The 27689-nt window shown below is 38.9% G+C and overlaps 4 protein-coding genes across 13 annotated transcripts; 1 reads left to right on the top strand and 3 right to left on the bottom strand.

Moving 5' to 3' along the window:
• Positions 1-434: 434 nt before the first annotated feature.
• On the bottom strand, positions 435-8126 carry LOC121759584 (salt tolerance receptor-like cytoplasmic kinase 1). Its single transcript, XM_042155224.1, has 3 exons — positions 7589-8126; positions 6971-7057; positions 435-1011 (listed from the first exon to the last, which is right to left on the bottom strand). The coding sequence occupies exons 1-3, from the start codon at positions 7968-7970 to the stop codon at positions 440-442; spliced, it is 1041 nt and encodes a 346-aa protein (XP_042011158.1). The 5' UTR covers positions 7971-8126; the 3' UTR covers positions 435-439.
• Positions 8127-11773: 3647 nt separating this feature from the next.
• Positions 11774-15877, top strand: LOC121759698 (glutamic acid-rich protein-like). 8 transcript variants are annotated; one of them, XM_042155373.1, is made up of 11 exons: positions 11774-11922; positions 12968-13049; positions 13332-13380; positions 13627-13696; positions 13800-13938; positions 14528-14650; positions 14764-14808; positions 14960-15006; positions 15155-15253; positions 15459-15519; positions 15602-15877. In XM_042155373.1, exons 3-11 carry the CDS (start codon positions 13334-13336, stop codon positions 15616-15618), a joined length of 648 nt encoding a protein of 215 aa, XP_042011307.1. In that variant the 5' UTR covers positions 11774-11922; positions 12968-13049; positions 13332-13333; the 3' UTR covers positions 15619-15877. The 8 variants fall into 8 exon arrangements, with proteins under 8 accessions (XP_042011307.1, XP_042011304.1, XP_042011308.1 ...); XM_042155370.1 differs by having other exon boundaries at positions 13609-13696; XM_042155374.1 differs by having other exon boundaries at positions 12968-13067.
• Positions 15878-16138: 261 nt separating this feature from the next.
• On the bottom strand, positions 16139-22070 carry LOC121759312 (probable cyclic nucleotide-gated ion channel 20, chloroplastic). Of its 3 annotated transcripts, none has more exons than XM_042154848.1 (13): positions 21899-22070; positions 20558-21030; positions 19758-19949; positions 19484-19582; positions 18989-19126; positions 18545-18793; positions 18208-18465; positions 17967-18112; positions 17723-17800; positions 17299-17428; positions 16977-17223; positions 16674-16836; positions 16139-16595 (listed from the first exon to the last, which is right to left on the bottom strand). In XM_042154848.1, the coding sequence occupies exons 2-13, from the start codon at positions 21014-21016 to the stop codon at positions 16439-16441; spliced, it is 2316 nt and encodes a 771-aa protein (XP_042010782.1). In that variant the 5' UTR covers positions 21017-21030; positions 21899-22070; the 3' UTR covers positions 16139-16438. The 3 variants fall into 3 exon arrangements, with proteins under 3 accessions (XP_042010782.1, XP_042010783.1, XP_042010784.1); XM_042154849.1 differs by lacking the exon at positions 21899-22070 and adding an exon at positions 21599-21874; XM_042154850.1 differs by lacking the exon at positions 21899-22070 and adding an exon at positions 21344-21536.
• A 2080-nt stretch (positions 22071-24150) lies between these two features.
• On the bottom strand, positions 24151-27486 carry LOC121759314 (BTB/POZ and TAZ domain-containing protein 1-like). Its single transcript, XM_042154853.1, has 5 exons — positions 27208-27486; positions 26861-26994; positions 25423-25726; positions 25030-25349; positions 24151-24456 (listed from the first exon to the last, which is right to left on the bottom strand). Exons 1-5 carry the CDS (start codon positions 27319-27321, stop codon positions 24300-24302), a joined length of 1029 nt encoding a protein of 342 aa, XP_042010787.1. The 5' UTR covers positions 27322-27486; the 3' UTR covers positions 24151-24299.
• Positions 27487-27689: the final 203 nt, after the last annotated feature.

Below are 27689 nucleotides of genomic sequence, written 5' to 3'. Positions count from 1 at the left end.
GGATCTATACAATCGTAGTAACAATCAACAAAAACATAAATAACACTACTAACCACTCATTTCACAATATTTTTCAGCATTTGAATTTTGCATAATCTCGTGGTTATTGCCAATTCGAAGAGGAATTAGTCGTCGATCTTAATTTCTCATATGCTTTCTGTACTTCTATGGATGAAAGAGTTGTGCAAAATAACTATGTACATCATCAAATTGATGGACTTGTTTTGCCACTAATTGAAAAAAGACTAGATAAGTTTTTATAAAAATTTCCAATATTTATGATATAATTAGGTCACACTTTTTCTTTTTTTTTTCTTTTGTATAGTAATAAAGCAACATCACTAATATACACTTATAAATGTACCGGATGTCCTACAAATTACAAGACAACACATCAACCCTAATCAAGCAACTATACAATAAACATTGTTTCTTCTCATCAAACCAAACACGATATTGAGGAAACCTCCTTCCTCAAAGCAGTCAAGACATCCAACATCGAAGGCCGATGGGCCGGGGAATCACTAAGGCACGTGGCCGCCACCTCAGCCACTGCCTTAGCCTCTTCCCAGTCAAAATCCCCGCGGCTTTTCAGCCGCGGGTCAACTATCTCAACCACCTTCTCCATATCTCGAAGAGCGGGGCCTGCCCTCGCGGTCAGCCTCTCCCCGCTCAACGGGTCGAGGGCTTCCATCCCGGACACGAGCTCCAATAGGATCACTCCAAAGCTGTACACGTCGCTCTTCTTGGAGGCGAGCCCGGTCCTCATGTAGTGAGGATCGGTGTAGCCAGGAGAGCCAAGCATTGCAGCTCGGCTCTTCGAGTTTGAAGAGACTACTAGTGAAGCGAAGCCCATTTTCGATGAGCCGAAATCGCAGAGCTTGCAGTTGAGCTGGTCGTCGAGTAAGATGTTGGAAGATTTGATGTCGCAGTGGATGATGCAGTTTTGGTGGAGATAGTCTACGGCGGTGGCGAGCTGGAAGGCTATGGCCACCCTTCTCCTCCATGAGAGTGATACGGGTAGTGAAGCAGAGATCCCTCTCAACCACGATGAACCATCCGTCGTCGTCAGCGGGGAAGAGGAGCCGGAGGAGCAGCAGGTCTCGGATCTGAACTACGAGACAGTGGAGCAGGGGAGACCATCGCCGAGAGAGAGGAAGGAGCAGAGGAGGTCGACCCGGAGGCCCAAGGCGCCGACGAGGCTCGGGGATTACGTGGCCAAATAAAGTGCATGAAAGGCTGCGTAGATTAGGATCTTTTAATTTATTTTCTAGACTTTATTCTTTGTTTTAGTATTATTTTTTGAACAATTGGGTCGAGCAATTTATAAGCTCCGTGTCGGGTTTTCTTTGTTGGTTCTTTCCCGGCCCGTAGAGTCGAACCAACCCTAGGGTCCTTAGATTATAAATAGGCGCTGAAATCAATAAGAAAGACAGAGAAATTTCGCCTATTTTTTTATCTTTTATTTTTCGTTCTTGCAAACCCTAGTTGTCGACGGGATTTCGCCTCCCGGGACTCCTAATCTCTATCGCGGCATCACGTTAGGGAGATCATCCTTAACAAATTGGTGCTTTCACTGAACTCATGGAGTTTACCGAATCGGATGCCGCCCGCACCGCGGGATTACCGGTGAATCGGTTCGCCGCCCCACCGATCAGCGTGGGATTGCCGGTCGGAAATTCTGCACCAAGAACAGACCCGGTGGCCACGATGTTCGAGCATGTACTGGCCTCTTTAGCGCGTTTCGAATCGCGAATGGATGATTTCGACCGTCGACTGGTGCCCCCCAGATCGGAGCCGACGCACACCGGTGGTCTTCCCGCGCACTGGTTCGCAGATTCCATGCTGCGTTCGGTCCAGCCTTCCCTCCCGACTCAGGCGGTCGTAACTTCTATACCGACGACGCACACTCTTCGCTCAGGAGCGCAGACTTGGGTGCCATCGGGGACGGGTCCTATTGCTTCTCCTATCAATTCGCTGCCAAACCCTAGCGCGTCGCCGGCTCAGGTGGACGTTGTGGGCTTTGCGCCGCAGGCAGGATCGGGTTTGGCGTCTGCTTGGGAGCCACCAGGGGCCCGCCAGGGGCTCACTCTCCCGACGCTTCGTCAGGCCACATCGTGGGATAACCCGGCGTGGCATAATCACGGCGGCCACCGTGCTTGGGACGAACCGCGGGACGTCAAGATGAAACCACCGCGCTTCAACGGCTCGGATGCGGTGAATTGGATTGCGAGAATTCAATATTATTTTGATCATCTGATGATGCCAGAGGCGTATCGTCTCCACTATGTCGTCATGCTCTTCGACAATCAGGCAGCAGAGTGGGTTTTTAATTATCGTGCTAGCAACCCGGTGGTTCTCTGGGGCGATTTTTTGGAGGATGTGCGACGTCGATTTGATCCGCAGTGTTTTGAAGATTATCTTGGTTTGATTGCTAAGCTGGTTCAGACAGGATCGCTCGCGGAGTACAATGCAACCTTTGAATCAATGCGGAATCGGATCCCTAATGTTCCTGAATCAACATTCTTACCTATCTACGTGGCGGGTCTGCAACAACCAGTCCGTAGTCAGGTCAAACACCAACACCCGAGAACGGTAGCGGCCGCGATGGCCCTGGCCATCGAGTTTGACAGCAGCAACACTCCGCCTGTGCCTCAGCCGGGACCCCAGCGTCGTCCATGGCAGCCCAGGGATCAGAAGGGTCCGGCGTTGGCCGCCCCTCAACACCAACATCAACCACAGCCGGCCACCAAACCAGTGTACGCAAGGGGTCCGGAATATTCGAAGCTCCCAGTCATCCACTTGACAACGGCCCAACGGGCAGAACGTACCCGCCGCGGGGTATGCATTTATTGCGAGGAGAAGTGGGGGCCGTCTCATGCTTGCAAGCGCCCTTTCTTGGCCTTTATGGGGGCCGATATGGATGAGGAGGTCGAGGATTTGGATACATCAGCTGAGCAACAAGAACCTCCGGAGGTAATAACGGCCGATCTCTCACACATTTATGCCCTTGACGGCAGGCAACGCCCGGAGGCGCTGGAGCTGCGCGGGTCAATCGGAGCTGACCCGGTGGTAATTCTAGTCGATACAGGCAGCTCGCATGATTTCTTGCATCCCAGAGTAGCGCAGAGGCTCGCACTTCCGTTGACGGCAATCAAGCCCTTCCGAGTCTATGTGGGAAACGGGGCTTCATTGGTATGTTCGCATGCTAGCTTGCAAACCAGAGTGGTGATTCAGTCGCACGTGTTCGTCATTGACTTACATATCCTCCCAATACACGGACCGGATGTTATTCTCGGCTTGGCTTGGCTCAAATCTATGCGCCGCGTTACGAATGATTTTGTAGAGGGCACTTTGGAATTTGTGCGTAATGGGGAGCCAATCTGTTTAAAAGTAGCGTCACCAATGGCACAGGAGGTCTCGCTCAAAACCTTCGCCACCCTCCTGTCATTCAGCGGCGAGGCTGAGGTGTTCGAATTGGTGGCAGTTCCCGGCACTGACGAGCCGGAGGGGCACGGCGATCAACCCAAATTTCCGGCGGACTTGGACCCTATGATTCTGGCAGTTTTGCGGTCACATGCGGAGGTATTTCACACTCCGACGGGAATGCCTCCGGCCAGGCCCTTCGACCACCGCATTCACCTCCTGCCGAACGTAAAGCCGGTCAACGTGCGTCCATACAGATACCCATATTTCCAGAAGACTGAAATCGAACGCCAAGTGAAGGAAATGTTGGCTTCGGGCGTCATCCGGCCCAGTCAGAGCCCGTTTTCGTCCCCAGTGTTGCTTATTCGAAAAAAGGATGGGACGTTTCGATTCTGCATTGACTACAGGGCCCTGAACACTGCAACGGTGCCTGATCACTTCCCTATTCCGACATCGGACGAGTTGTTCGACGAATTGGGCTCAGCACGGTTTTTCACCAAACTGGATCTCCGTTCGGGGTATCATCAGATTCGGATGCACACGGATGATGTCTTCAAGACGGCCTTCCGAACCCACGACGGCCACTTTGAATTCCGGGTCATGCCATTCGGATTGACGAATGCACCTTCCACATTCCAGGCGGCCATGAATTCTATTTTTCGACCACTCCTGCGCACTTTCGTGATCGTCTTCTTTGATGATATACTGATCTACAGTCCAACACTGGAATCTCATGTGCGACACCTGCACGAGGTACTTACCATTCTGAAGGGTAATCATTTTTTTGTTAAATTGTCCAAGTGTGCTTTCGGCAGTACTACGGTGGAGTATCTGGGCCACTTGATTACGGGGGGGCGATTGATGGCTGACCCGGAGAAAATCAAGGCAATGGTTGCATGGCCAGTGCCAACCTCCATTAAACAGCTGCGGGGTTTTTTGGGTCTTACAGGTTATTATCGGAGATTTATTGCGCATTACGCAACTTTGGCCGGCCCTTTGACGGAACTACTGAAAAAGGACGCCTTCGCGTGGACCCCCGCAGCGGAGGAGAGCTTTGTCGCCCTCAAGGAGGCTATGACGTCCGCTCCTGTGTTACACCTACCGGATTTTTCTAAAGTGTTTTGTATCGAGACGGACGCGTCGGATTTCGGAGTGGGAGCGGTCCTTCTTCAGGAGGGACATCCTTTGGCCTACTTTAGTAAGAAATTGGGGCCCCGGCGTCGGGTGTCGTCAACTTATCATAAGGAGTTGTACGCCATCGTTGAAGCAGTCCAGAAGTGGCGCCAGTACTTATTGGGGCGCGAATTCGTGATCCGAAGCGATCAAAGGAGTCTAAAGGAATTATTGCAGCAGATTATTCAGACTCCGGATCAACAATTCTACGCAAGGAAATTGATGGGGTATAAATTTAGAATTGAATACAAACCAGGGGCTTCCAATAGGGTCGCGGACGCCCTATCACGCCGCGATATGGATCCCGGAGACGGCGAGACGGAGCGGGCCCAGTGTGAAGCCGCGCTTCTGTCCCTGGCCGCACACCCGGTCCCCGATATCCTGGAATTATTACGGGCAGAAGTGGATTCCTTGACAGATTTGAAGGAGTTGCGGGCAGTAATCGCCAAGGGTGAGGCGGCTGCCCATTTGTCGTTTGTGGACGGCCTCATCTACCATAACCGCCGACTTTATGTGGGCGACAGATCAGCGGCAAAGTTGCCTTTGATTGCAGAACATCACTCCACTCCGCAGGCAGGTCACCCTGGAGTTGACAGGACCTTCCGTCGCCTTGCCGCACAGTTTTATTGGAAGGGAATGCGGAACGAGGTGAAGGCGTTTGTGGAGGCTTGTGTGGAGTGTCAAACGACGAAGTATTCGACACAAAAGCCTGCAGGGTTACTTCAGCCGTTACCTATTCCCTCGCAGGTTTGGGAGGATGTCTCGATGGACTTTGTGACGTGCCTACCCCAGTCTCGAGGTTTCACCACCATCATGGTGGTGGTTGATAGGCTTTCTAAGTATGCGCACTTTGCACCGTTACCGCCACACTTCAATGCTCTGCGAGTGGCGAACCTTTTTATTGAAACGGTGGTGAAGCACCACGGGTTCCCTAAAACCTTGGTGTCGGACAGGGACTCGGTATTCTTAAATGATGTGTGGGAGGAGATGCTGCGTTTGAGTGGTACTAAACTGCATTTCACGACGGCATACCATCCGCAATCGGATGGACAAACGGAGGTCAGGAATCGCGGTCTGGAGCAGTATTTACGGGCATTCGTGGCGGATAAACCAAACAAGTGGGTCAACTTCTTGCCTTGGGCAGAATTATCATTGAATTGCTTCTTTCACGAGGGGCTAGGAACGTCGCCGTTCAAGGCCTTGTACGGTCGAGAACCCCCTCCCTTGGTGGCAGCAGAACCATCGCACTTCACCCCGTCTGATGTGGCCTCATTGATTCGCCAGAGGGGCGAGCTGATCGTGTCGCTGCGGGCAAATCTGGAGAGAGCACAGCAGCGGATGCGATCTGCAGCAAATAAACATCGAAGACATGTGGAGTTTGAGGTTGGCGAGCAGGTCTTACTGAAGTTGCAGCAATACCGGCAATATTCCGTCGCCAAGCCTCTCTCGACTAAATTGGCGCGAAGGTTCTTTGGTCCGTATGAGATTCTAGAACGAATTGGGCAGGTAGCGTATCGTCTTCGGTTGCCGGAGGGCAGTCGGGCGCACAACGTGTTTCACGTTAGCCTGCTGCGGCCGTTCGTACTCGGAGAGTCTACGGGAGCGGTGGAATTACCGCCCTTGTTCGCACGAGGTCGCCCGGTTTCGAGACCGCTTAAATGGGTGGGGAGCCGCACGGTTTGGCGGGACGGAGCGGCGACAGAGGAAGCGCTGATCCAGTGGGATGACGATGGGGGAGAGAACCCGTCGTGGGAGCCTATGGAGATTGTGCGTAGACGCTTTCCGAACCTCAGCCTTGAGGACAAGGCTGGTCTTATCGGGGGGGGAGTTGATACGGGTAGTGAAGCAGAGATCCCTCTCAACCACGATGAACCATCCGTCGTCGTCAGCGGGGAAGAGGAGCCGGAGGAGCAGCAGGTCTCGGATCTGAACTACGAGACAGTGGAGCAGGGGAGACCATCGCCGAGAGAGAGGAAGGAGCAGAGGAGGTCGACCCGGAGGCCCAAGGCGCCGACGAGGCTCGGGGATTACGTGGCCAAATAAAGTGCATGAAAGGCTGCGTAGATTAGGATCTTTTAATTTATTTTCTAGACTTTATTCTTTGTTTTAGTATTATTTTTTGAACAATTGGGTCGAGCAATTTATAAGCTCCGTGTCGGGTTTTCTTTGTTGGTTCTTTCCCGGCCCGTAGAGTCGAACCAACCCTAGGGTCCTTAGATTATAAATAGGCGCTGAAATCAATAAGAAAGACAGAGAAATTTCGCCTATTTTTTTATCTTTTATTTTTCGTTCTTGCAAACCCTAGTTGTCGACGGGATTTCGCCTCCCGGGACTCCTAATCTCTATCGCGGCATCACGTTAGGGAGATCATCCTTAACAGAGAGGCTTGAGAGTGAATTATGTAGCTTTTCATGAAGATTGCCGTTCACTGCGTGCTCCAATATTAATGTGCCTTCTTCTGCAAATTTATTAAACATAAATCATTACCAATTTGGAAACAAAAATGAAGTACTACTATACTTGTTGAGGTTATTGGAATTTTATTTTATTTTTTTCTCTATTCCAATAGTATGACTAGCTAGGTACAAATATGTTTGTATGAGCTCACAAAATAATACTCATAATTTTTAATTTTTGTATTCATTTTTTGTCACCTAAATGTAGTTGGATTATTTTTCTTTATTAAATGAAATTCACTTATTATATGTTCATTCTTTTTAAAGATGCTAGTATATTTTTACTTTTGTTATATTTAGGTCTGTTTAGTGGATAACTTATTTATCTTGCAATTATCAGATTTAAAATAATCTAGAATATGTGTTCTTATGGTGTTTTGTCTTATTTATCTTCTCTCATCAAACGACCCCCTTAAATCATGTACGGAGTACTTTAGCAAATGAAAAATATAGCAATCCCATATACAAAGAAACCTATACCTCAAATATGAATTTATTTAATTTTTCTAATAATTACTACTTTATTACTGTACCTCTATCTTCACCACAATAGCCAAGCAATTTGACAATATAAGGGTGGTTGATTCGCAGCAAAATCTCCAATTCCTGCTTGTAAGCTTCATTCAAACGCTGTGTGCAGCGAAACTGGATCTTCACCGCCGCCGTCGACGAATCGGAGAGTTTAGCAAGATAAACAGTACTAAAACCTCCATATCCGATCACACTTGCGAAATCCATCGTAAATTTCCTAATCTCTTCCCACGCATACAAAATCGCCCCTTCACCTTCGGACTTGCAGAAAATCGCATCTCCGACGTTTCCTTCTCCGCCAATATCAACGGCCGCGACCCTCTCCGCCGCCCTCCTCCCCCTCACCTTGAGACGGAGGAACTTCAAAAACTTCACAAATCCCATTGAATATAATATGCTACTATTCACTTTGCTTAATTAGTAGCAATATTAATATATATATATCGGTTTGGTTTAGGGAAATTTCTCGGAAATCGTTAGAAAACGAGCACAAGGGTGAAACGAGGAAGGAGGCGAAGCCCCCCACAGACAAGAAATTGTGTGTGGATTCCTGCAAATCACGTTTGCTTAAATTATCAGTGTTGGAAGGTGAGGGGCTCATGAATCCTACATATAAATTTATTTTAGTGTTAGTTGCTAACAACCACTGATTTTGACCGATTGAGCATGTCAGAGAATTAGAGCTGAAAAAGAATTATTTTAATGAGATGTGGGATTAATTTATGTGTGAACATTGGTGTGTTCAAAGAATATGAGTGGTTTTGTTGGTTTAAGTTAATGTGGGAAAATTGAAGCTTGTTTTAAAATGAGGATTATTGAAGCTACCCAATCAAGGGTGGGGTCGAGTTGCGGTTGGAATGTCTCTAGCCAAAGACATTGTATTAACACGCCTTCATTAATTAAACTAGATTCGCCATCTAATTAAATTGCTCTTCGTGCACGGTGAAACTATTGACTTGAGTAAATAATAAATAAATACTCCATATTAAATACTACAATAATTGTTTATAAAGTTTTTAAAATATATCCTCTATGTACTACTCAAAACGACATATTATCGTTTTTATGTTTCTCTCATTCAAAGTATTACATTTTATAACTAACATTCTCTATAATTTAATCTCTTATTTGAGATTGACAAGTTATTTATTAAAAATTGTAATAGTATTGTCAGTAAAAATAGTCGCTTAATATCAATAATAGTATAGAATAAATTGTGACTGAAACACGTGTACTTTTACGTGCACCAATACGTACGTTTCTACGTAAACCTGTTCTCGGTATAGCTTTTGCCATTATTGTATCATCTCATAAATATGAGTCAGAAATATATGGATATATCCATTTCATGTCAAAACAGATTCTTTATTTGTACGCTGAGCCCTTATAGTGAGTCTGATTATCCCTTTATCCTTGTCTTTGTTTATGTCTCGGGTTGGAACAAATTCAGAAATATATGGATATATCCATTTCATGTCAAAACAGATTCTTTATTTGTACGCTGAGCCCTTATAGTGAGTCTGATTATCCCTTTATCCTTGTCTTTGTTTATGTCTCAAGTTAGAATAAATTCAGAAATATATTGATATATACATTTCATGTCAAAACAGATTCTTTATTTGTACGCCGAACCCTTATAGTTAGTCTGATTATCCCTTTGTATGTCTCAGGTTAGAACAAATTACCTTGTCTACGAATCAGTTGACATTTTTCACAAATTATCATGCAAATCAATTTATAATTAATTCTAAATTGAAAATTCTTCATCACATATTTATTGGAGTTGCTCTGTTTGTGCTTTTCGGCATGGGGATTAGCGTGTGCAGTTATTGACTATTCATTAGCCTCAATGTTTTGCTAACTATTGATTTGTTTTATGTTTTTTAGCATTATTGAGGATTAGTTTTTGGGAGTATTGTTTAATTACTGAAATTTAAGTTGGTATTTTAAGAAATGACAGCGGAGATTTGGGACAGGACACATCCAACATGGTCGAGTAGACCACATACAGAATGTTGGTACCCAAAGCTACTGTGAACTTTCTTTACTAATTTACACTATTTATTATTATCCACAATGGCTACTTATAATTTATTAATCATTATTAATATTATTATCCAGTTTTGGCTAATTTTCCATTAATGAGAGGAGACATGAACCAAAAATTAAAGTGATCCACTTTTGGTGTGTAGTCAAAACACTTTGGTGGACATAGAGAATTAATTAAATAATCAACGAGAAGATTGTATATATAATAAACAAAATCTGATTTATTAATCGTATTAATTTTTTTTGGTAGCTAAAGGACAAATGAATTATTTAAGCTCTAATTTTATAATTCGTAAATTTGATAATTCTAATCACAATTTATGAGATATAGGGGAAAAAACTATTCCATTTCTCCGCCTCGAAATGCCACATCTGTTTTAAGCAAGAGGTATTAATTTATTAATGGATAAGTATGTTATTAGAGCGTAAACTGTATTAGCCCAAATGTATTTTTAAAGAAATAGAAAATTAGAGGCAATTACATAACTAATTACACAACTAAAAGTTCTTATTGTATAGAAAATAGGCATGAGACAGATAAAAGAATAAAATAAAACAATTACACATCAACGATATTCATTATACATATGATCTCATAAATATAAATGTAGCGATCACATGCGGTGCTCGCAAAATTTAGTGAGCACTGTTTGCTCGCCAATATTGCTCAAAAATTACTTTAATTAAAGTGTAGAAACAACCAATTATATGATTCAAAAGTCAAAATAATTATTCCAAATGATGAATGCGAGGTGAGAGTTTGGAGAAGCCGTGACCTAGAGTAAGAGAGATTGACTTATTTATATAAGTTTACAGAAAGGTAACGTAGTAAGTTGTAATTAGTAAATAAATTAGCTCAGCTCTTGAAGCCCAAATGGCTAAACTTAATTTTAAAAAATGCTTTAAATAATAAATTGGATATTCGGGTAATACCCAATATCCATTCGGGTTACCCAATACCCAATTTATCTTAAATTTCAATATTCAATCTCATACCCAATCCATAAAATTGGATATTGAGTATCCAATACCCGGTGGATATCGGGTTGGGTACGGGTAAACCCAATACCCGACATCCATATTTCCACACCTATTTACTTATGATCGTTTAGTTGTCGAGTACTTGTTTTTCTCGTCAATTTTAGTGACAAATGGACTACCCAAGCTTAAAGGTAAATTTATTATTATCGTAACTTTGATGCTTGCTATTTGACTTTTTTTTAGTGTACAGTAATTATTAAAGAATATGGAAACAGAATGTTAATTGATGGCTTTATTATCTAAACATATGATTATGTTGATATTCGATTTATGTGACGATGTGTCCTTGACATCAATTAAAATTTAATTGCTAATTAGTTCTAGATGACGTGGTCTCTTTTTAATGTATTATGTGTTTGCACAATCATAGAAATATATTAAACAAATATAAACAAACAGAGTAATTGAGAAGAATAAATAAAAAAAGAAATTCTCATAGCTGATTCGGTGTTGATGTTTGAATTATAGATTATTAAGGTGAGTATCTTTTAGTATTTGTTAATTTTGAATAAATCCATTTCCCCTTGTTTGAATAAAAGATTAATAAAGTGTGTATCTTTCAGTTGTTAACATACATATATTGTTTTGAATAATTCCATTTCTTCCTTCTTAACTACTCCGCTGCATGACTTTTATCAATAACTATTTAAAATATTTTGGGTAAAAATAATACAGCTGATAAAATAACATCGTTTATTTGCAAGCCAAGTTAAATTTCTAGTACTATCACCTAATCTATTGATATATGTAGTAGGTCTATTTCAATCTATATCATCTTTTAATATAATCATTCTTTGTGATTCATCATACAAGTATTGATCTGATATAATTATATACATCTACCCAAAGTTGGCAAGTTATTGAATTTAGAGTGTACCGCTTCCTTCACTCTTTTCATCATATTTAGTTTATTGATGAAACTAGTAATCATAATAAATTTGAAGGGAAATTAGAAAATAGAGAATTTGATTAATGTCTTTTATAGTACTAATTCTTTTTGTGCTCTTTTGTGTGTTAGTTTTACATTTAATAGATTGGCTAAGATTAGAAAATAACTACATGTTTGAATATATTGTTTTAATTTTTTTTATTTGGATAATAAGTAATGAAAAGAAAAGGAGTAACAATAATAAAAATTGATAATAAAGGTAATAGTATTACTTTGTTCTCTTTAAAAACCCTAAACCCTCTCCGGTTATCCCTCTCAGCGCTCTCCAGCAACCACTCTCCGGCGGCGAGTTAAGCTGTAAGTTTCTCATCTTCCCCTCTTTGCTCTAAGCTTATTCCTCTCCATCTTCTCCGACCTCCATTGACAGATTACAAGGTTAAAGCTTTGTTTACCCAAACTTATTTCTTGCAATTTAAGATAAAAATTGAACTCCTCTTTAATTATCTCACTTCCTAAGTTATATTTGTGCTTTTGGTTGTGTGTGAAAGTGAGAATTTTTAGCACTCAATCTAAAATTGGGGATGTCATATTATTATGCTTTTTGTGGCTATTAATTAGTTGTTGGGAGTGAATTTGTATAAGTGGTTGTAGCTATGAAACTAATTGCAAACATGAATATCTGAAATGAGTTGCTACTGTACTGATCTGTTTCGGCCACCTTAACATCAGGAATATATGTTCTAAAAATTTTATGCATACTATCAGGTCTTGGGAAGATCTCTTCAAAATTTTAAGCCATTACATTAACATTTGCTATTTTAAAAAGGTCTTAGAAAACACTCGCCAGAAACTGTAATGAACTGGCAGCCTGTTTTGAAACAGTCATAACTCCCTAATCCCTTGGAATTTTGAGGATCACCCTTTTTATAAATAAGCTAGATACCTAGAGGTTTCATTTGGGGTAAGGCCCGACCCCTAGTTATCTCCGAGCTAAATCAGTTTATTACGTGAAGATGATGTATTGCAATCGATTTTTTTTAAGCTTAAAAGGTTGAGAATAGAGGTTTTAAGCTAAAGGGAGGATTTATCTCTTTTCTTTTTTCTACATCATGAAATGAGTATCATACAATGTGTTATTTTTTTATTTATTTATGTTGGTATATGCTTTGTTTGATTTGCTTGTTAATTTGACTTGTGGGTTGTAAGTTAATGGAATTGGATAGACTCTATAGATGATAGAGATTATGGTTGTAAGTAATGATTAAAGAAGATTATGGTTTCTAGTTTGTTTGGGTTCATTGTTATGTTTTTTGTTAGTTTATGTTAAAATGAAAGCTTTAAGTTTCTAAAGTTATAATTAGTTCAAATTTTCAAGTTTAAAAACTAAGATAAATTGCTTAAGTGCTAGGAGTGGCACATCCAAGGTTCAACGACAGACAACCAAACCAAGCGTGAAGAGGTTATTTTGGATTGCAGCTTTCGAGGTGGGGTTTACTTTATCTGTAAGTGGAGTTGTTACATGGTTATAATCATTGTTGTGTAATTCGTCTTATGGTTCTTGAATATTTTCTTCAGCCATTTCTGTTTCTAGTTTGGGTGGGGGGCTATTTATACAGATTTTTTTGATTCATTTCAGCTCCATTATAAAGATGAATACTTAATTTGGCTTTCAGAACCTTTTCACTTCCACTTCCTAATTTTTTAGAACTACAAAAATCTACTACTTTCCTATATTACCCTAATTTAACCAATAAATTATTTGGCAGGTATGCTCTTCACTACGTGCTTTGTTAAATTGAACAGATATTCCGTTAGGTAATGGAATCTGTATAAATGTATGGAAAACTGAATCTGTACAGAAGCTGCATAGATCATTTGCTTCGGAACAAATTTGCCTAAAAGTATTTGATGTGATTTTTCCCAAGAAAACTTGATTTGCATAGTTAATGTAGAAAACCAGAATCATACTTCAATAATGATATGATAATGGACACCCACTTTTACAATAACCACACTCATTCTTCAAAACACTGCGGTGACCAGAAAATACATGTCATTCAGAGGAAGAGGGGGCGGCCGTGGCCGTGGAGGGCCACCTAGAGCCAAGCAAATGCCCTTCGATCTCTTTCCGGTAACGCCACGGATCCTACTTTGCTGTTTATAAATGCAGTTTAGTTATCTGGCGTAGTTTTGATCTGGAGGAGAATTTGATTGATTGATTGATTAATTAATAGGAAGTTGCGATAGGTGTAGTGAAGTATTCTGTGGAAGAAGTAAAGAAGTATTCTCCGTTTGTGTCCTGGTCACAGAATCTGCAGACCTTTTTCGAGACATCTCCTTACCATTACCAAGATAGAAGGCTAACCCTACAGAGTACGTTTCCCCCTTTTTAATTTCCGATCAATTTTGCCACTTTGCTCTCTGCTGATGGACAGTTCTGCCATGATCCGATTTCAAATTAGGGGAGTTTGTATGATACTTTGAAAGGCAGGTATAGCTGGAATGAGAATTTGTGTTCATCCCATTGTTTCTAATCTGATTTACATGACTAATGCTTATTAATCATGTATTATGAGACCTGATTTGAGTTTCTATTTATTTAAACTTTAGCAAAAGATATAATCAATTCAATGCAGACTTATTGTTTAGTGTAACCACGTGCTTAGAAATTACAGGCAAAAGTAAGACACAAAATTTCATCTGTTTTGACTGAGTATCCTACTGTTTGGATATGCTGTGGCAGATATTGTGTATGATGCTTTAGGCTTTATGGAGAAAAGCTTGCTATAAAAATTGAAATGATGAATGGCAAAGCTATACCTCATCTGAATATGCCGTCCTGCCTTGTTATTAATGAACTTGCAATGCAGTCGAATTGCTACTAATAATTGTGTCTTTTGAGTTTTTATTTCATGCAGTTGCTTGCGTTCAGTTGGTCTGATATGTCTATGAATTATTGCAGAAATGCAAAAACTAGACATAGAGAGGTACTCGGATAAGAAATTGCAGGCAACAACTGTTAAGCAACCACTCCATCACTTAATAATGATGGACAAAGATCATATGCCTGCAGAACTAGTCAGAGGTCGATGTTCTGTTTGTATATTAAACAGCTGTCTTAGTTTGTAGCATCAATTTTCAGATTGCCCCATGAATTTTCTTGGTCTCATGTATCTCATATATTCTTTCACGTAACAGGTGGACGGCCGACTGTCAAGAGAATCAAGTGGGGCAATGAAATAGGTAATAAGTTTGTACGAATTAATATTCTTATTTGTTGGTGATCATCATAATCATGGATGTCATTTAAATATGCCCTATTTGTGAGCACTTTATTTGAATTTTCTTTTCAAAATGTGCTGCTATTGAATGAAAATTGAATGGATTATAACAGACTTGAACAAACTTGATCAGTTTGAGAAGCTTGAGGAGAAGCATAAGGTAAATTTTCCATATCTCAACTGAAATTCTTTTTAGCGTTTACTTCATCTGAGTTACTCACAGCAATGTCTTACTTTTTGTGCTTTTACTATGTCATTTTGATCATTATTTCCGTCTTTTTTTTTGTCTATGGAAAATGTGCTTTTAGGGAACTGAAGAAGAAAACCAAGAAGAGGAAGTAGAAGAGGAGGAAAATGAAGAAAATGAAGAAAATGAAGAATATAGTGATGACAATGATTATACGAAGGTATATTGCTGACCTCGTGCATCTCACTCAACTTACATAATTTTCACCGTAAACCTTATTTTTCTGCTATATTCAACATCTGACAATCTTGTGAATGCTTGTTTTTCAAATTATTCACTCATTTAAGTTTCTGTTGATTTGTTTGAGATATATTCCCCTGGATGAGAATTATACGAACTGTAGCTAATACATCTGCAATTTACAGGGTGAATACGTTGATGACGATGAAGATGACTTTAACATGGATGACGAGGCGAACGAGGATGGTATACTTGATCTTGCTCATGGCTTTTGCTTTTCAGCTAATGTTTCCTTTGATCTCCACTTATGAATTTCTGATATTTGCAGATGCAGGGATTTTTTGAGTTAGCATCACATTGATCATCAACCTGGCTACATGTGCTCTAATTTAGCCGGTGTTATAGTATGTATGTATAGTTTTTTTTTATGTTGATCAATTTTTCTAGTGGTGTTCCAGTGATAGTAGAGTAGTATTTACATATTATAAGCTGCGCAACGAAATAAACTTTTTGGTCTTTGGTTTATTCTTTATGTGGTATTACTAATATTCTTTATGTTTGATTTGGATTGATCGATGATTTTAATTCTTGCTTATATTATAAACAATTCTAAAATAGGACCCTCTTTATAATCACTATACAGACAATTCTAGATTTGTTAAAACTCATATATAAAGAAGTATTTATATTTTATATTTTTTATTTTTATAGGATAGAGGGAATATATGCAATTTAATCTAAATTTTGATCCATTTTACAATGAGTGCAACAGCAAGTGTGTATATACAACTATTACAAAAAGATGTATAATTTCAATCTCAACTTTGAGGCAACAGCCAGTGGCTTGAAACTAGATTGCCAGTAGTTAAAAAAAATATTTATATAAAAAATAATCAACATCAAATTTGTTTCTGTAACCCTTCAATATCCATATACACTTTATACAGAAAAAAACTTAGCAACATCTTAACATAGAAAACTGTCCTACACAAAATGGCTCCTATTCGAGCAAAGTATACTCAAACGTGCTATCAAACAGGGCCGAGAAGATAAGAAACCCACGAGCCAAGCAGTTCGTGCAACTCTGGGTCGAACAGAAGCTCCTTTCAATTGGCTAGAATCCGTTAGAAGAACATGAATGTATCTTGTAGAACCTAGAGTAAGTCTATTTACGCCTGCTTCTAGTCCGATATGACAAGTTGTGCGGTGACCTTGAGGAACCTACTTGACTTGAATCAACTCGATTTGTTTGCTTCCTTCTGTGTCTCCACGCTAGTTGGATTCGTCTAGCTGCAATTCCACGCCAATGAGGTGAGTCATACCTGCAACAAGAGAATCAACGGTTGAATTTATGGGAGATGTCGAAGGAGGCAACAATATGACTACAAATAAAAAGTTACCTTATGGCGCCCTGAACGAGTGGATTCTTCAAGAACCTTGTGAAGAGACCCGCCACTTCTTCAAAATCAGCAGCTCGTAATACAAAGGCTTCGACGTTTGTTAAGCAAGTTACATGCCTGTCGCTCAACAGCCCATGTCGTGGAAGTCTAATACTCTTTCCATCTGAAGATTATGAATAAACAAAAACGACGTATGATGAGTGAAATATAAGATGTGAAGTGAAAATACGAGAGATAAAGCTAGCTAACTAAAAAGAAGTGGAAAATGGGTGCCACAAAAAAGTGGGTGGCTTGAGATTTTACCTTGACTGACGGAAGAATGTTCGAGGCACCAGGTAAGTAGTTCTTCTCCGCAAACATCGCCTTCAGACAGGATAGAATCGTTGCCATCTTCTCCCGTGCTCTTCATCTCTCCACGAATTATAAATACTATTTTATCAACTAGACCACCCGGATATAGGATCTTAGTGTTTCTGATGTAGGATCTTGTCTTCAGCTTCTCTTGTATAGCATCAATGACAGGTTCATCGAGAAGTTGAAAAATCCGTACCTATTAATGGCGTTTGATATTACTGATAACTAAGAAATCTCTGATAAATATGTAGTTTAGGTGTTGAGAATTTACTTTCTTGACGAACTTAAAGAGATGGCGCCTAATTTCTCGTTGAAGGTCCTCTGGCAAGTTCTCTATCAGCGTGTCTTCGTTTACACCCCTAGTTGCTGACCAGTTGAAGCGTTCTGCAGCTCGGACTTGCCTGCAAGGGAACAAACACATACACATCTGGTCATGCATTTAGTTTCAAGCTCCTATTGTGATTTCATAATTGGAATAATTAGAAGCTTTACAATAAACTACTGCAGTTTGTTGTCAAGTTGTTCAAGATACACTTAAGAACCCAGATGTAACCTATTGCTAATGCAACTCGGAAAATACGACGGTCACTAGTTGCAATAAATATGAGGTTAAAAGGTAAATAACGAAGGGTAAAAAACCAAAAAAAAAATGAAACAATCAGCAATGATCATAAGAGAGAGAAAGAATATGGAACCTTCGAAGATTTTTAGGTAAGCGACGATGGCTCATCCATTGTTCAACATCGCGGCCTCTTAAAGACTTTTCTAACCTCCTGAAGGAAAAAAAAAATAATGTCATTACTTAGTCCCATAGATTTTTCTTCTACGAGCACTTGAATGATTAACTCCACTTAAGCACAAAGTGACTGGGAAACAAGAGAATAGAGATACGAAATCCGTATATTATACAATTATCATGTCCTTTCAGCGAGTGTGCACCTGCGTCCAAGTGCCTGCAGAAAGTTCTGCATATTCCCAATCAGAAGAGCGAAAAGCAGCAGACCTATCCCTATTATGAACATGGTGAAAATAACTTCGAGAGGCATGTAGCTCGGCTCCTGATTCCCAGCTAGCGTACTAATTTGCTTCATAAACAATCACAACACGGATTTTTTATTGGCAGTGAAGTCAGATTATTAAAGAAACAGCATAAACAAAAAAATGTGTAGAACTAAGTTACCTGGAACCCCCAAAAGAGTGAATACAAGTATCTATCAAAAATTTCCTTGTGGGTGGTCAGATTGACAGCAGCTTCACATATACCGAAGTCAAAACCGTCTTTCGTAAAACAAGCACTTGCATTTTCATTATTTTTCCAGTCTATCCAGTCCGGAATGTCTGCAAACCTCTGTTCATAATTATGACTACAGCTGATGAGTGTCGTACAGTTACTGGTTTTGTTCCCGTCACATGCATTTTCAAGGCATTTATTGACTCTCTGCATGAGTAAATCGACAGAAATCGGGTGAGAAATGTTTTCAAAATGAGGGATAGCGCTCTGAAATGAAAGAACGAACCTGTATGCTAAGAAGATACCAGCATGAGCCAACCACATGGCTCGCCAAAATGTACGTGAGAAGATTCATGAGGAAATTCGCCCAGGCTGACTCAAAAATGAAGCCAGTTGGGGAAAAACCAGCAACCAAAGGTAAGAATCTGCTCAGCCTTGGTATATACTGAACGAGAATTGCCGATGGAAGGACAAATTTTATAATTTCGTTTCCAGGTGACGAGGCAGAGTGTGGTAAGACAAATATTAATATAATCTACAGGAATGCAGATGAGTCGTTTTAGTAGACATCAAGCTTGAGAGGTGCTTGCAAAGTAGTACATGTAATTCATGGAATACGAGAACAATAGAAGAGACTCTCTGTTCCATAATGGCACTCCATAGTAGAGCTGGTTGAAAGTAAAATGATGGAAGAAAAGGTAAAAATCCAACACAGATGGCAAAGACACACCTGTGGCATGGGAAGTACAACAAGTAGATCAACAGGAAAGTATGTCGTGAAATAATTCCAAGCAATTTTCTTAGGATCATCAACTAAATCGCCTGACCCTGCAACTCTTGTTTCAGGAGCAACATAAGCTAGCCTGAACTGCAAAATGACAACGCACCTTCACTTGTAAAACATGTTCAGAAAAAAGCACCAGAAATCACATTGAAGTGCGATTTCGATAATATGTGTGCATGGATCATACTAAAGGTAGAAGCAAGTGCCCTAACAGTCGATGTGATTGTTCGAATACCAACCCTACTTCAGCTAGTCAGCATTTAGATGGACAACTGGCTTATTCTAAAATGAGGGAAAGATAAAAATCATCACATGCATTATATAAGTACCACTCAAAATGAAAGACACCTTTTTCTGCATTTTTTATAAAAAAAATAATTGGTATACATTTGAAAAGGCAAGAAGAAATGCTTCAACGCAGGGTGACATTGAGCCTTATACCTGAAGGAGGATATGCATGAAATAAACGCAGTCGGTAATGGTCCTTAAGATGAGAAATTCTCGAGTCTTAGGCATAATTAATTCGACGCATTTGTAATCCTGCAGGATGATGGTCAAATTAAGTCAATTGTAACTGAGTTTGTTACATTCTTTATTGATACATAAAACAATCAATAAGAATTGTATTATGTAAAACATATAGGGGTGATAGTATTTACAAGGAGATCACAACCACAAAAAAATGGAAACATGAACAACAAACTTAGAAGCATACCTTGCGCACAAACAATAGGAAAAAGAAAAATGGATCGAGAAATGACGCGACAATGCAAAAGATAACGAAGAACTTGTTCCACCACTGAACGAGTTTTGCATGAGGATTAATAACCCCGGGAATATAAGAAAGAAAACGCGAACTCATTCTCTTTGCCCAACTTTGTGCATCGCCATAGAGCATGTTGTGATACTGCAAAAGAGGGCCACACACTATGAGGGCAATGCCTGAACTTGTTAGCAGAAATAGATAAAGCACATAGAAAATATCAACAAATTTGCCACGAAAACACCAAAAACTTGTAAATGAGACTTTTTGACCATTATGGAGAACGCAAAATTTATAAGACTTAGCAGTTCGCTACCGAAAGAAATGCCATGAAAACCATTTTACGGAGATAAACCTACTCAAAACAAAAATAATGACTGGAACAATCTCAGTACCAATCATGTGTCTGAAATTGCATTGAAGCACCATAACTGAAGGGAATGTGAGCAAACACAGCAGCACAAGACATATCTCTTTGTTTTAGTCATTTCGAAGCTAAAATTGATATCATGTAAGCAAGGAAATCATTGACCTTAATAACACAATTCAATAAAAGAATAGTTAAAAGCTAAAATTGCACAAGGCCAGGATACAAAAAATGACACCATATTAAAAGATTTCTGATGCAGACCTCTGTGAATTCATCACTCACCACTCAATCATTACTAACACCTTCATAAACCAAGCATTCACATATACTCTCCACAAACTGATAAGTACAAAAAGGCCATGAATGCAGTAAACAGTAATACCTTAGCATCAATCATCGCTGTTGTCCTTGACGGCTTCTGCTGCCCCTTAGCATCATAGAACATGGGACAAGCTGTGCAGTAGGGATCACTGCATTTCCCGAGCTGCCCAGACCTCCAGAGGTGCTCATTCTTCCCCACGTAGTCCCCATCACCATTCCTGGCCCGATTCTCAGGCTCAGCAGCTGTCTGAGGAGGCCTAAAGACGACCTCGTTGTTCCGGTTAGGATGTAATGGACCACTCATCTGTACTTGAGGATTTCGCTTCACAGCCCTCAAAGGGCCAGTTAAACCAACTAGATTTTGCTGGTATTCGGATGGATGTGGAGACTCCGTAGCAAAAGACATTGACACACTCCTCGTCCTACCAGAAATCCCTGTTCTTGCAGAGGAGACGCCATTATCGGACTGTAAATGTGAAGCTGGCAGCATAGGTGCTTCATCTCTCGATGAAGCATCCATTGCTTCAAATACACCTGCAACCAGAAATTACTCTTATTCTTTCCTTTCTGTTTTCTAATTCTCCATCAATCTTTCCCAAAATCTACAAATTCCATCCACAAATAGCAACATGACCAGGGACGGAGCCAGAAATTTTTAGCAAGAGAGGCAAAAACATACATGAAAATAATTTACATTCTAGAAGGGGCAATTAATAGAAGATTAATACAAAAAATGCTATATCAAGTTATATTTATATATATGTAGTTATATATGAGCATGGGCATTTGCCCCATCTATCAATAAGCTAGATCCGTCCCTGAACATGACAGAAAGAGAATATATTACCTTTCCTAGAGACTTTTCAAAGAAATAGACCTCCCAACCAAAATTGACACACAACAGTAAAACAACAACAACAACAAATGCAATAAGTTTTCAGTTAATCAAAAAACCTATGACCAAGAATTCAACAACCAGCCTCTCAAAAAATCAAAAATCAGAGGCCCATAATTTCATAGATATATTAGAAGCTAAATAAACAAAATCCACCCACAAATTGCAACATAAGAGAGAGAAAGAGATGGGGGGAGCATAGATTACCTTTGTCGGATACTATCCAAATTCCAAAACAATACCCTTCCCCACCAATTAAAATTCACACAAACAAGTACTAACAAAGAGCCAACAAATGAAGTAACTTTTCAGTTCATGAAAAATGATGCGAGCAAGAATTCAACAATTAATTTCACACACATATGTCAGGTAGCTAAATCAATCCCACTTTCCAAAATATAATCTTAGAATAAAACATGCAAGGAAAAAGCAGAGAAAGACCAGCCTTTTTTCCCACGTCCATCAAAGGAAATTGAAGGGAAACAACAACGAAAGATAAAACCTTACTTTAGCACTTTCAGCTCAGTGATCTTGAAAGGTGACTAATAAAAATAAAATACTCCATGTCCTTCTAGAAAAGATTGTTTAGCAAATTCAACATGGCAATTGTTTAGTAATTGCAAGCAAATGGGAAAGCCGAGACTGAATGTAGAAGAAAAGAATTGTATTTATGCGTAGACGAAGAAACTTAAACGCTCAAGAAACTTTCAAGAAATTGACTTAACTAGCCGACTTAGTCGTGTTTCATCTTCATGTTGTCGCCCGCCTGCCACATACACATACTGCCTTCGGCCTTCCTTCCAACAAAGATGCCCTCTTGACTAATCATATTTTAGTTACAGAATATAATTTCGAAAAAATTTATGGACCCTTTAATCGAAACTAAAGAATGATGAGTGGATTTATAAAATATTCATTTTGATATGGTAAATATAGAAATTAGTGACTATGGACTAACATAAAACTTATAAAATGTTTTAAATCTTTATTTACGATTAATTAGATTTAGTAGCAATTTTTTTATACTATTAATATACTCTCTTCGTCCCATAGAAATATGTCATTTAAGGTTGACACGAGTTTAATGCGTAATTTGGTAAATTAAGAAAAAAGGAGAAAAAGTAATTGAAATTGTATAGTGGATGGTGGGACCCATAAAAGATAAAGTAAAAGAGAATGAGAAAAAAGTTGTTATAAATGGATATGGATCATTTCTATGGTACGGACGAAAAAGGAAATATGGTCTATTTTTATGGGACGGACAGAGTAAGTTTGATCGTAAGCTGCCCACAACCATGATTAAGTTTGATTAAAAATCCTACTCTGTTTTTATGGTGACAGTCATATTTTTTTTAGTCAGAATTTAAGTCTGGTCGTGTATAATTAGTGTTGAATTCATAAAATTAATGAGACATATGTCCAATTTTTATATATAGAAGTTTTATAATTGAGAATATTAATTATTTAATGGAGTATAAGATTCACTTATTAAAAATGAAAAATAAAAATAAAAATAAAACTTTATACGTGATATTTCTGAATAACAAAATTGAACATTATTTTGCTCACAAAAGGCAGTATATTTATCTTCTTTTGAAGTCATAATAACTATATCATCTTTACATTATCAAATGGCCATATTGATATATGAACTCAAACAATAATATGGTTATTATAAGCTCGAACACTAATATAGGATAAGTAATAGGGTAATGCGGTGCAGCCATAATGTGGTCAGCCACACAATGACATTTTCGTAAATAATTATAAAAGTTAATGCAATAAATTAATAGTAATAGTTAGTGCTAAGATGTTTTTACGTAACAGCCATTTTCTCACTATTTCAAAAGATAATGAATGTTTTTTGACTTTCCAATTTATATATACATCATTCTCTCACCATTACGTAACATGCTCTGTAGTTTAGTGGTCGTTTATAATATTAACTCATGATTATTAATATAAATAAGTATATTGATCAAAGCTCAATTTTACTTATTTTTAAATATACAAACATTTAGAGTATTTTAAGTAAATATGAAAAATAAAAGTATTACCACGATGCGTTGGTATTATAAATATAAGAAAGAATTAAATTAATTATCATGTAACCTTAATAAATATTGAATGATCCAATTGAATAAATTATAGTCTTTTCATATTTATATTTCATAACTAAGGGTACAATTGTACAAATAAAATTGATACTTTTTAGAAGCATTGATTTCAGTGAAAAGACATTAAATACACTATCTGTTATTAATTTTTTATTTTTATGGCTGGCCATAATATGACCATTTAGTACTCCTCTAAGTACTACTACTCGTTAAATTGTTGTTATCGCACGTCAGGTGTATTTAACAAAATATGTAACAATTTTCTAATAATCATATGGGTTTCGACTTTCGACTATACATCTACAAGATCGGACTTTGAGACTCGTGAAACACTGGATCCATGATTATGTCCACTTCCACTTGTATCCAATTAAGATTCCTGCAATATTTAACAAGAATATACTATAATCAAAGACTATGAGTGGAGTTTGTCATTTTCTTCTTTGTCCTTGATGACGCAAAAGTTTATTCCTGGCGTTTAATCATTGGGATCCTTATTTCTAACCGTCTTTAAATGCTTATAGGCTAATTAATTGTGAATTGAAGTTCACCTATCACCGAAATTAAATGAATGCTCAAAATTTAGATATGTGATGTTTGAAACTTGAAAGAAGATATGATTGTTCAAAAGACAGACGACGATGATAAAGAAAATGTAGCTTTTTGGTAAATTAATAGTATATAGAATATGGGTCATGTTCTTGAATTAATGAACTGCATTAAACTTTTTCGGGGCATCAAATATATTAACTTGAGAGACATAAAGAGTTCCATTTTTTTAAATGTAGATTTCATGATTTTAAGCCTCTCAATTTTTGATAGTTCACTTCTCTTGGCTCCTCTTCTCGCTTCCTCATTATAGCTTTGGCCAATGCTACCTTCCTCACAAGCAATCTCCATAGCTCATCACTTTCTCCCCCATTCCGCACCTCCTTCGACTTGAACTTTCTGTGAAAACATGTGTTATGCACAGTCGATATTTAACAAGAACAAAGACAAACATAAAAATGAAGTTCATTCCACATTCTATGTATGATGTGAGAGAACTGGTCCTAATTTTTGGTCAAGTCTTGAAACGAGCACGAATGAGCATCAACATCCAAAGGATGGCCTAGCGCGACCCTAACATCTTTCCTAGGGTAAGAGGTCCTGCCCTAGTTGGTACGTCGCTGGTCAAGGATAAAAGTATCGAGCTAAGCCATCACGAATCAAAAAATGACTCGTCGCTGCCATTACTTTGGAAGAAAGGCACACTTTAGGAGACAAAATATGACAATTAACCCTACATTTATGTCTTTATTCATCATAGCTTTTGTGATTGAGAAGAAAGGTAATGACCATAAGTTTTCGAGGGGCAAATGGCAACAGCCAAGTATATGGGACCATGTCTGGTTCTGGTACCAAATAATAGATCTAGCAATATTTCAAGATATACACATAAATTTCTACTACTACTATTTATGAAAGAAAAATCTCAATGATAATAAATTGTGAAGGAAGTAATAAGTAAGTATATATTACCTGCATAGAGGGACTCTGCATTCATCATGATGGTCACAAATGGAGGAATGCAGCCTAAAGAGCTGCCACATCCGTTTACAGCACAAACACCCTCCGTTAACCCTTTTCTCGCAGCCACCAATTACGTGCTTGATCAGAAGCTGGAGGCCGTGGCAAGTCGAGAACTTGCTACAAGGCCCCTTTACTTTGCTCCTATCCATATCACGTGGGCCAACACCAGTGCACCCCTCGGAGCATATATGTTCGAGGCAGGACATAGCCTCACTTAGCTCCTTATACAAACTCCGCTCCTTTCTTCGCCTCCTTGTCCTCTTCTTCATCTATTCCATGAGACAAAAACATATTTAGACCAGTTTTTGATAAAGAGATGTATTCATAGGGTAGGGTGTGTACCGACTCAGATTCATCGATGGACTGCAAGATCTGGAGCTCGAGAAAGGGGTCGTGGTTTTGTACGAACTTCCAGCCTTCGGTCTCCTGAAGTGCATTGAAGTTTTTGAAGAGCATGCTCATGCACTTAAGGTGAAGGTCGGGGGCGTCGCATAGTCTTGCTAGTTGAAGCACATCCACCACATTCTCAATGGTGAGATGCTCAGCCAACGCCCTTGTACACCTCTGCTTTAGCTGTGGCACCAAGTATACATGTGACAATGCTAGCAAATGAATTGCATACTTCTTCAGCTGCTCTTCGTCACATCTGAAAATCAAAATTGAAGTCCCTCGTTTACATGAGATCAGATTTTTCCTATGTTATTAGGCAATACTACTAATTAGGGGCTAAATAAATATCCCCAAACTGAGGCATTTGTCCTTAGAAATTTGGACAATTAAATTTGGATCAATAATTTTAAGAGAAAATAACCGTACAAATCATGAAATTATATCAAATTCCGGTCTCATAACTTTAAAATTCTATCAAAAAATATGAAGTTTGAACCTGTTCACACAAAAAATGTTAGTATCTGATATCGCGGTCGATAAATTATGTGGATGTCATTATGGATGGGTGAAACGATGTCGTTTATCAAAAAAGAAAACAGCGTCGTTTAGTTGAAATGCATCAATAATATACTATTACACATTGACGACCAAATATTTTTGCAGTAAAATATTGTGAACAAATTCACACTGCATGCTCTTTTTCAACTAACCAAAATTTGACCAATACTTATCGTTTTTCCATTAATTTGCCATATTTTACAACTAAATTAAATTCAAATTCAAATTATAAATATGTGTGCGTGTGTCAGTGAGTGTTTATTTCACTTGAATAATTTAATTTCCTAACTAACTTCTACCCGGAACATATTTGTCATTATTTTAAAAAAAATGATACCCCTATGAAAAATAGAATGAATAAATTATTTTAATTAACATACAATCAAAAATAACAAAGAAATTCAGTTTTGGATTCGATTTTAAAATTTCATGCAGTTCGTCTTGATTATTTTTTATACTACTATTAAGAAAGCAAATCTAATAAAAAATTAAAGCGTCTGTATCAAAATACTAGTATGATAAAGTAGACGAGCATGTGATTGATGATCAACTACCAATGTAGGTAATCGAACGAAAATTAATTCTATCTTAATTAGTCAAAGTCAACTCCAATAGTGCCAGTAAATAATAGGAGTAAAAATTAAAAAGTATACTATAGTACTAGTAGTAATATTATTGAAGTTGTTCCAAGTCTATTGGGATTTCAATCAAGAGATATGTCAAAACTATAAATAATTAAGATTAAAGAATCTCAATTAAGAAAAAAAAAGAATCTCAATTAAGAAATGAATAAATAATGACTGGCCACGTTTTGCATATGACCGAAACTCACCTGTATGAATAAAGAAACTGAATGAACACGGAAACGGCGTCGTCTGGCACGCCAAGTATGGGAATTTTCCGTTCGGAGCTCCGCCGCTTCTGCGGCCGATAAACCATGCTCTCCAGCGCCGGCGACGCAGCAGCCTGCAAAATTTCGTATAAATTACCAATTATTAGCATATTTTATCAATCCTTTTATCCAGAATCCAAATGCATCCCGATTTAGGAGATCAACTATTGTGAAATAAAAAAGTTCTTCAAATTTTGACGATTTACGAGTCTAGCTAGAGAGAGAGAGAGAGAGAGAGAGAGAGAGAGAGAGAGAGACACAGAGAGAGAGACACAGAGAGAGAGTACCAGAAATTTAGAGTGTGCGGAAATGAGTAAACCAGTGGAGGTAACGACATGGACATCGGGTTCCGGCATTTCGGTAGCGCCACCGTGAACCGGAGGAGTTGAATGCAGCTCCATTTTTCCGGAAATGTGAGTTTAATTCAATCGTATTTGTTGAAGGTCGTGTAAATTTGTAGTGCAATGATTCGATGCGAGCTTGAAAACTTGAAGGCTTGAAATTTGAATGATTTGTTGTTTGTTTGAGAACAGAGAAAAAAGATCTGTGAAATGAAATTTTGAAATGAAGCGTGTATTTATGGGAAAAGAGAAAAAATAGAATATGTAAATAAATACTTATATAAGGCCATCGACATCCCAAAAACATATCCTGCCGCGTTATACGAACTCCCCACTGCGGATGCCACATCATACGGACATCCCACTGCACAGTGGCGGACATCCCAAGGACATCCCGGCGGACTTCCCACATTAATAAAAATTCACAA

This window comes from Salvia splendens, chromosome 12, assembly GCF_004379255.2.
Source record: "Salvia splendens isolate huo1 chromosome 12, SspV2, whole genome shotgun sequence".
Lineage (NCBI taxonomy): Eukaryota > Viridiplantae > Streptophyta > Magnoliopsida > Lamiales > Lamiaceae > Salvia > Salvia splendens.
The sequence above is the reverse complement of the archived record's forward strand: the minus strand, read 5'-3'. Positions and strand labels throughout refer to the sequence as shown.

Bases quoted from the DNA above. Each gene is read 5' to 3' on its own strand.
- LOC121759584 (XM_042155224.1), bottom strand. From the start codon at position 7,970: ATGGGATTTGTGAAGTTTTTGAAGTTCCTCCGTCTCAAGGTGAGGGGG. The intron at 7,058-7,588 runs GTACAGTAATAA...ATAAATTTGCAG, and splicing joins CTATTGTGGTGAAGATAGAG to AAGAAGGCACATTAATATTG. The intron at 1,012-6,970 runs ATGATCTCCCTA...TACCCGTATCAC, and splicing joins CTCAAGCCTCTCTGTTAAGG to TCTCATGGAGGAGAAGGGTG.
- LOC121759698 (XM_042155370.1), top strand. From the start codon at position 13,334: ATGCTCTTCACTACGTGCTTTGTTAAATTGAACAGATATTCCGTTAG. The intron at 13,381-13,608 runs GTAATGGAATCT...TGCGGTGACCAG, and splicing joins TTGAACAGATATTCCGTTAG to AAAATACATGTCATTCAGAG. The intron at 15,007-15,154 runs GTAAATTTTCCA...ATGTGCTTTTAG, and splicing joins AGCTTGAGGAGAAGCATAAG to GGAACTGAAGAAGAAAACCA.
- LOC121759312 (XM_042154848.1), bottom strand. From the start codon at position 21,016: ATGGATGCTTCATCGAGAGATGAAGCACCTATGCTGCCAGCTTCACAT. The intron at 18,466-18,544 runs GTTCGTTCTTTC...TTACTCATGCAG, and splicing joins GGTATCTTCTTAGCATACAG to AGAGTCAATAAATGCCTTGA. The intron at 16,837-16,976 runs GTAAAATCTCAA...CATAATCTTCAG, and splicing joins ACATTCTTCCGTCAGTCAAG to ATGGAAAGAGTATTAGACTT.
- LOC121759314 (XM_042154853.1), bottom strand. From the start codon at position 27,321: ATGGAGCTGCATTCAACTCCTCCGGTTCACGGTGGCGCTACCGAAATG. The intron at 26,995-27,207 runs GTACTCTCTCTC...GAAATTTTGCAG, and splicing joins CCGCACACTCTAAATTTCTG to GCTGCTGCGTCGCCGGCGCT. The intron at 24,457-25,029 runs GTAATATATACT...ATGTTTTCACAG, and splicing joins TGCAGAGTCCCTCTATGCAG to AAAGTTCAAGTCGAAGGAGG.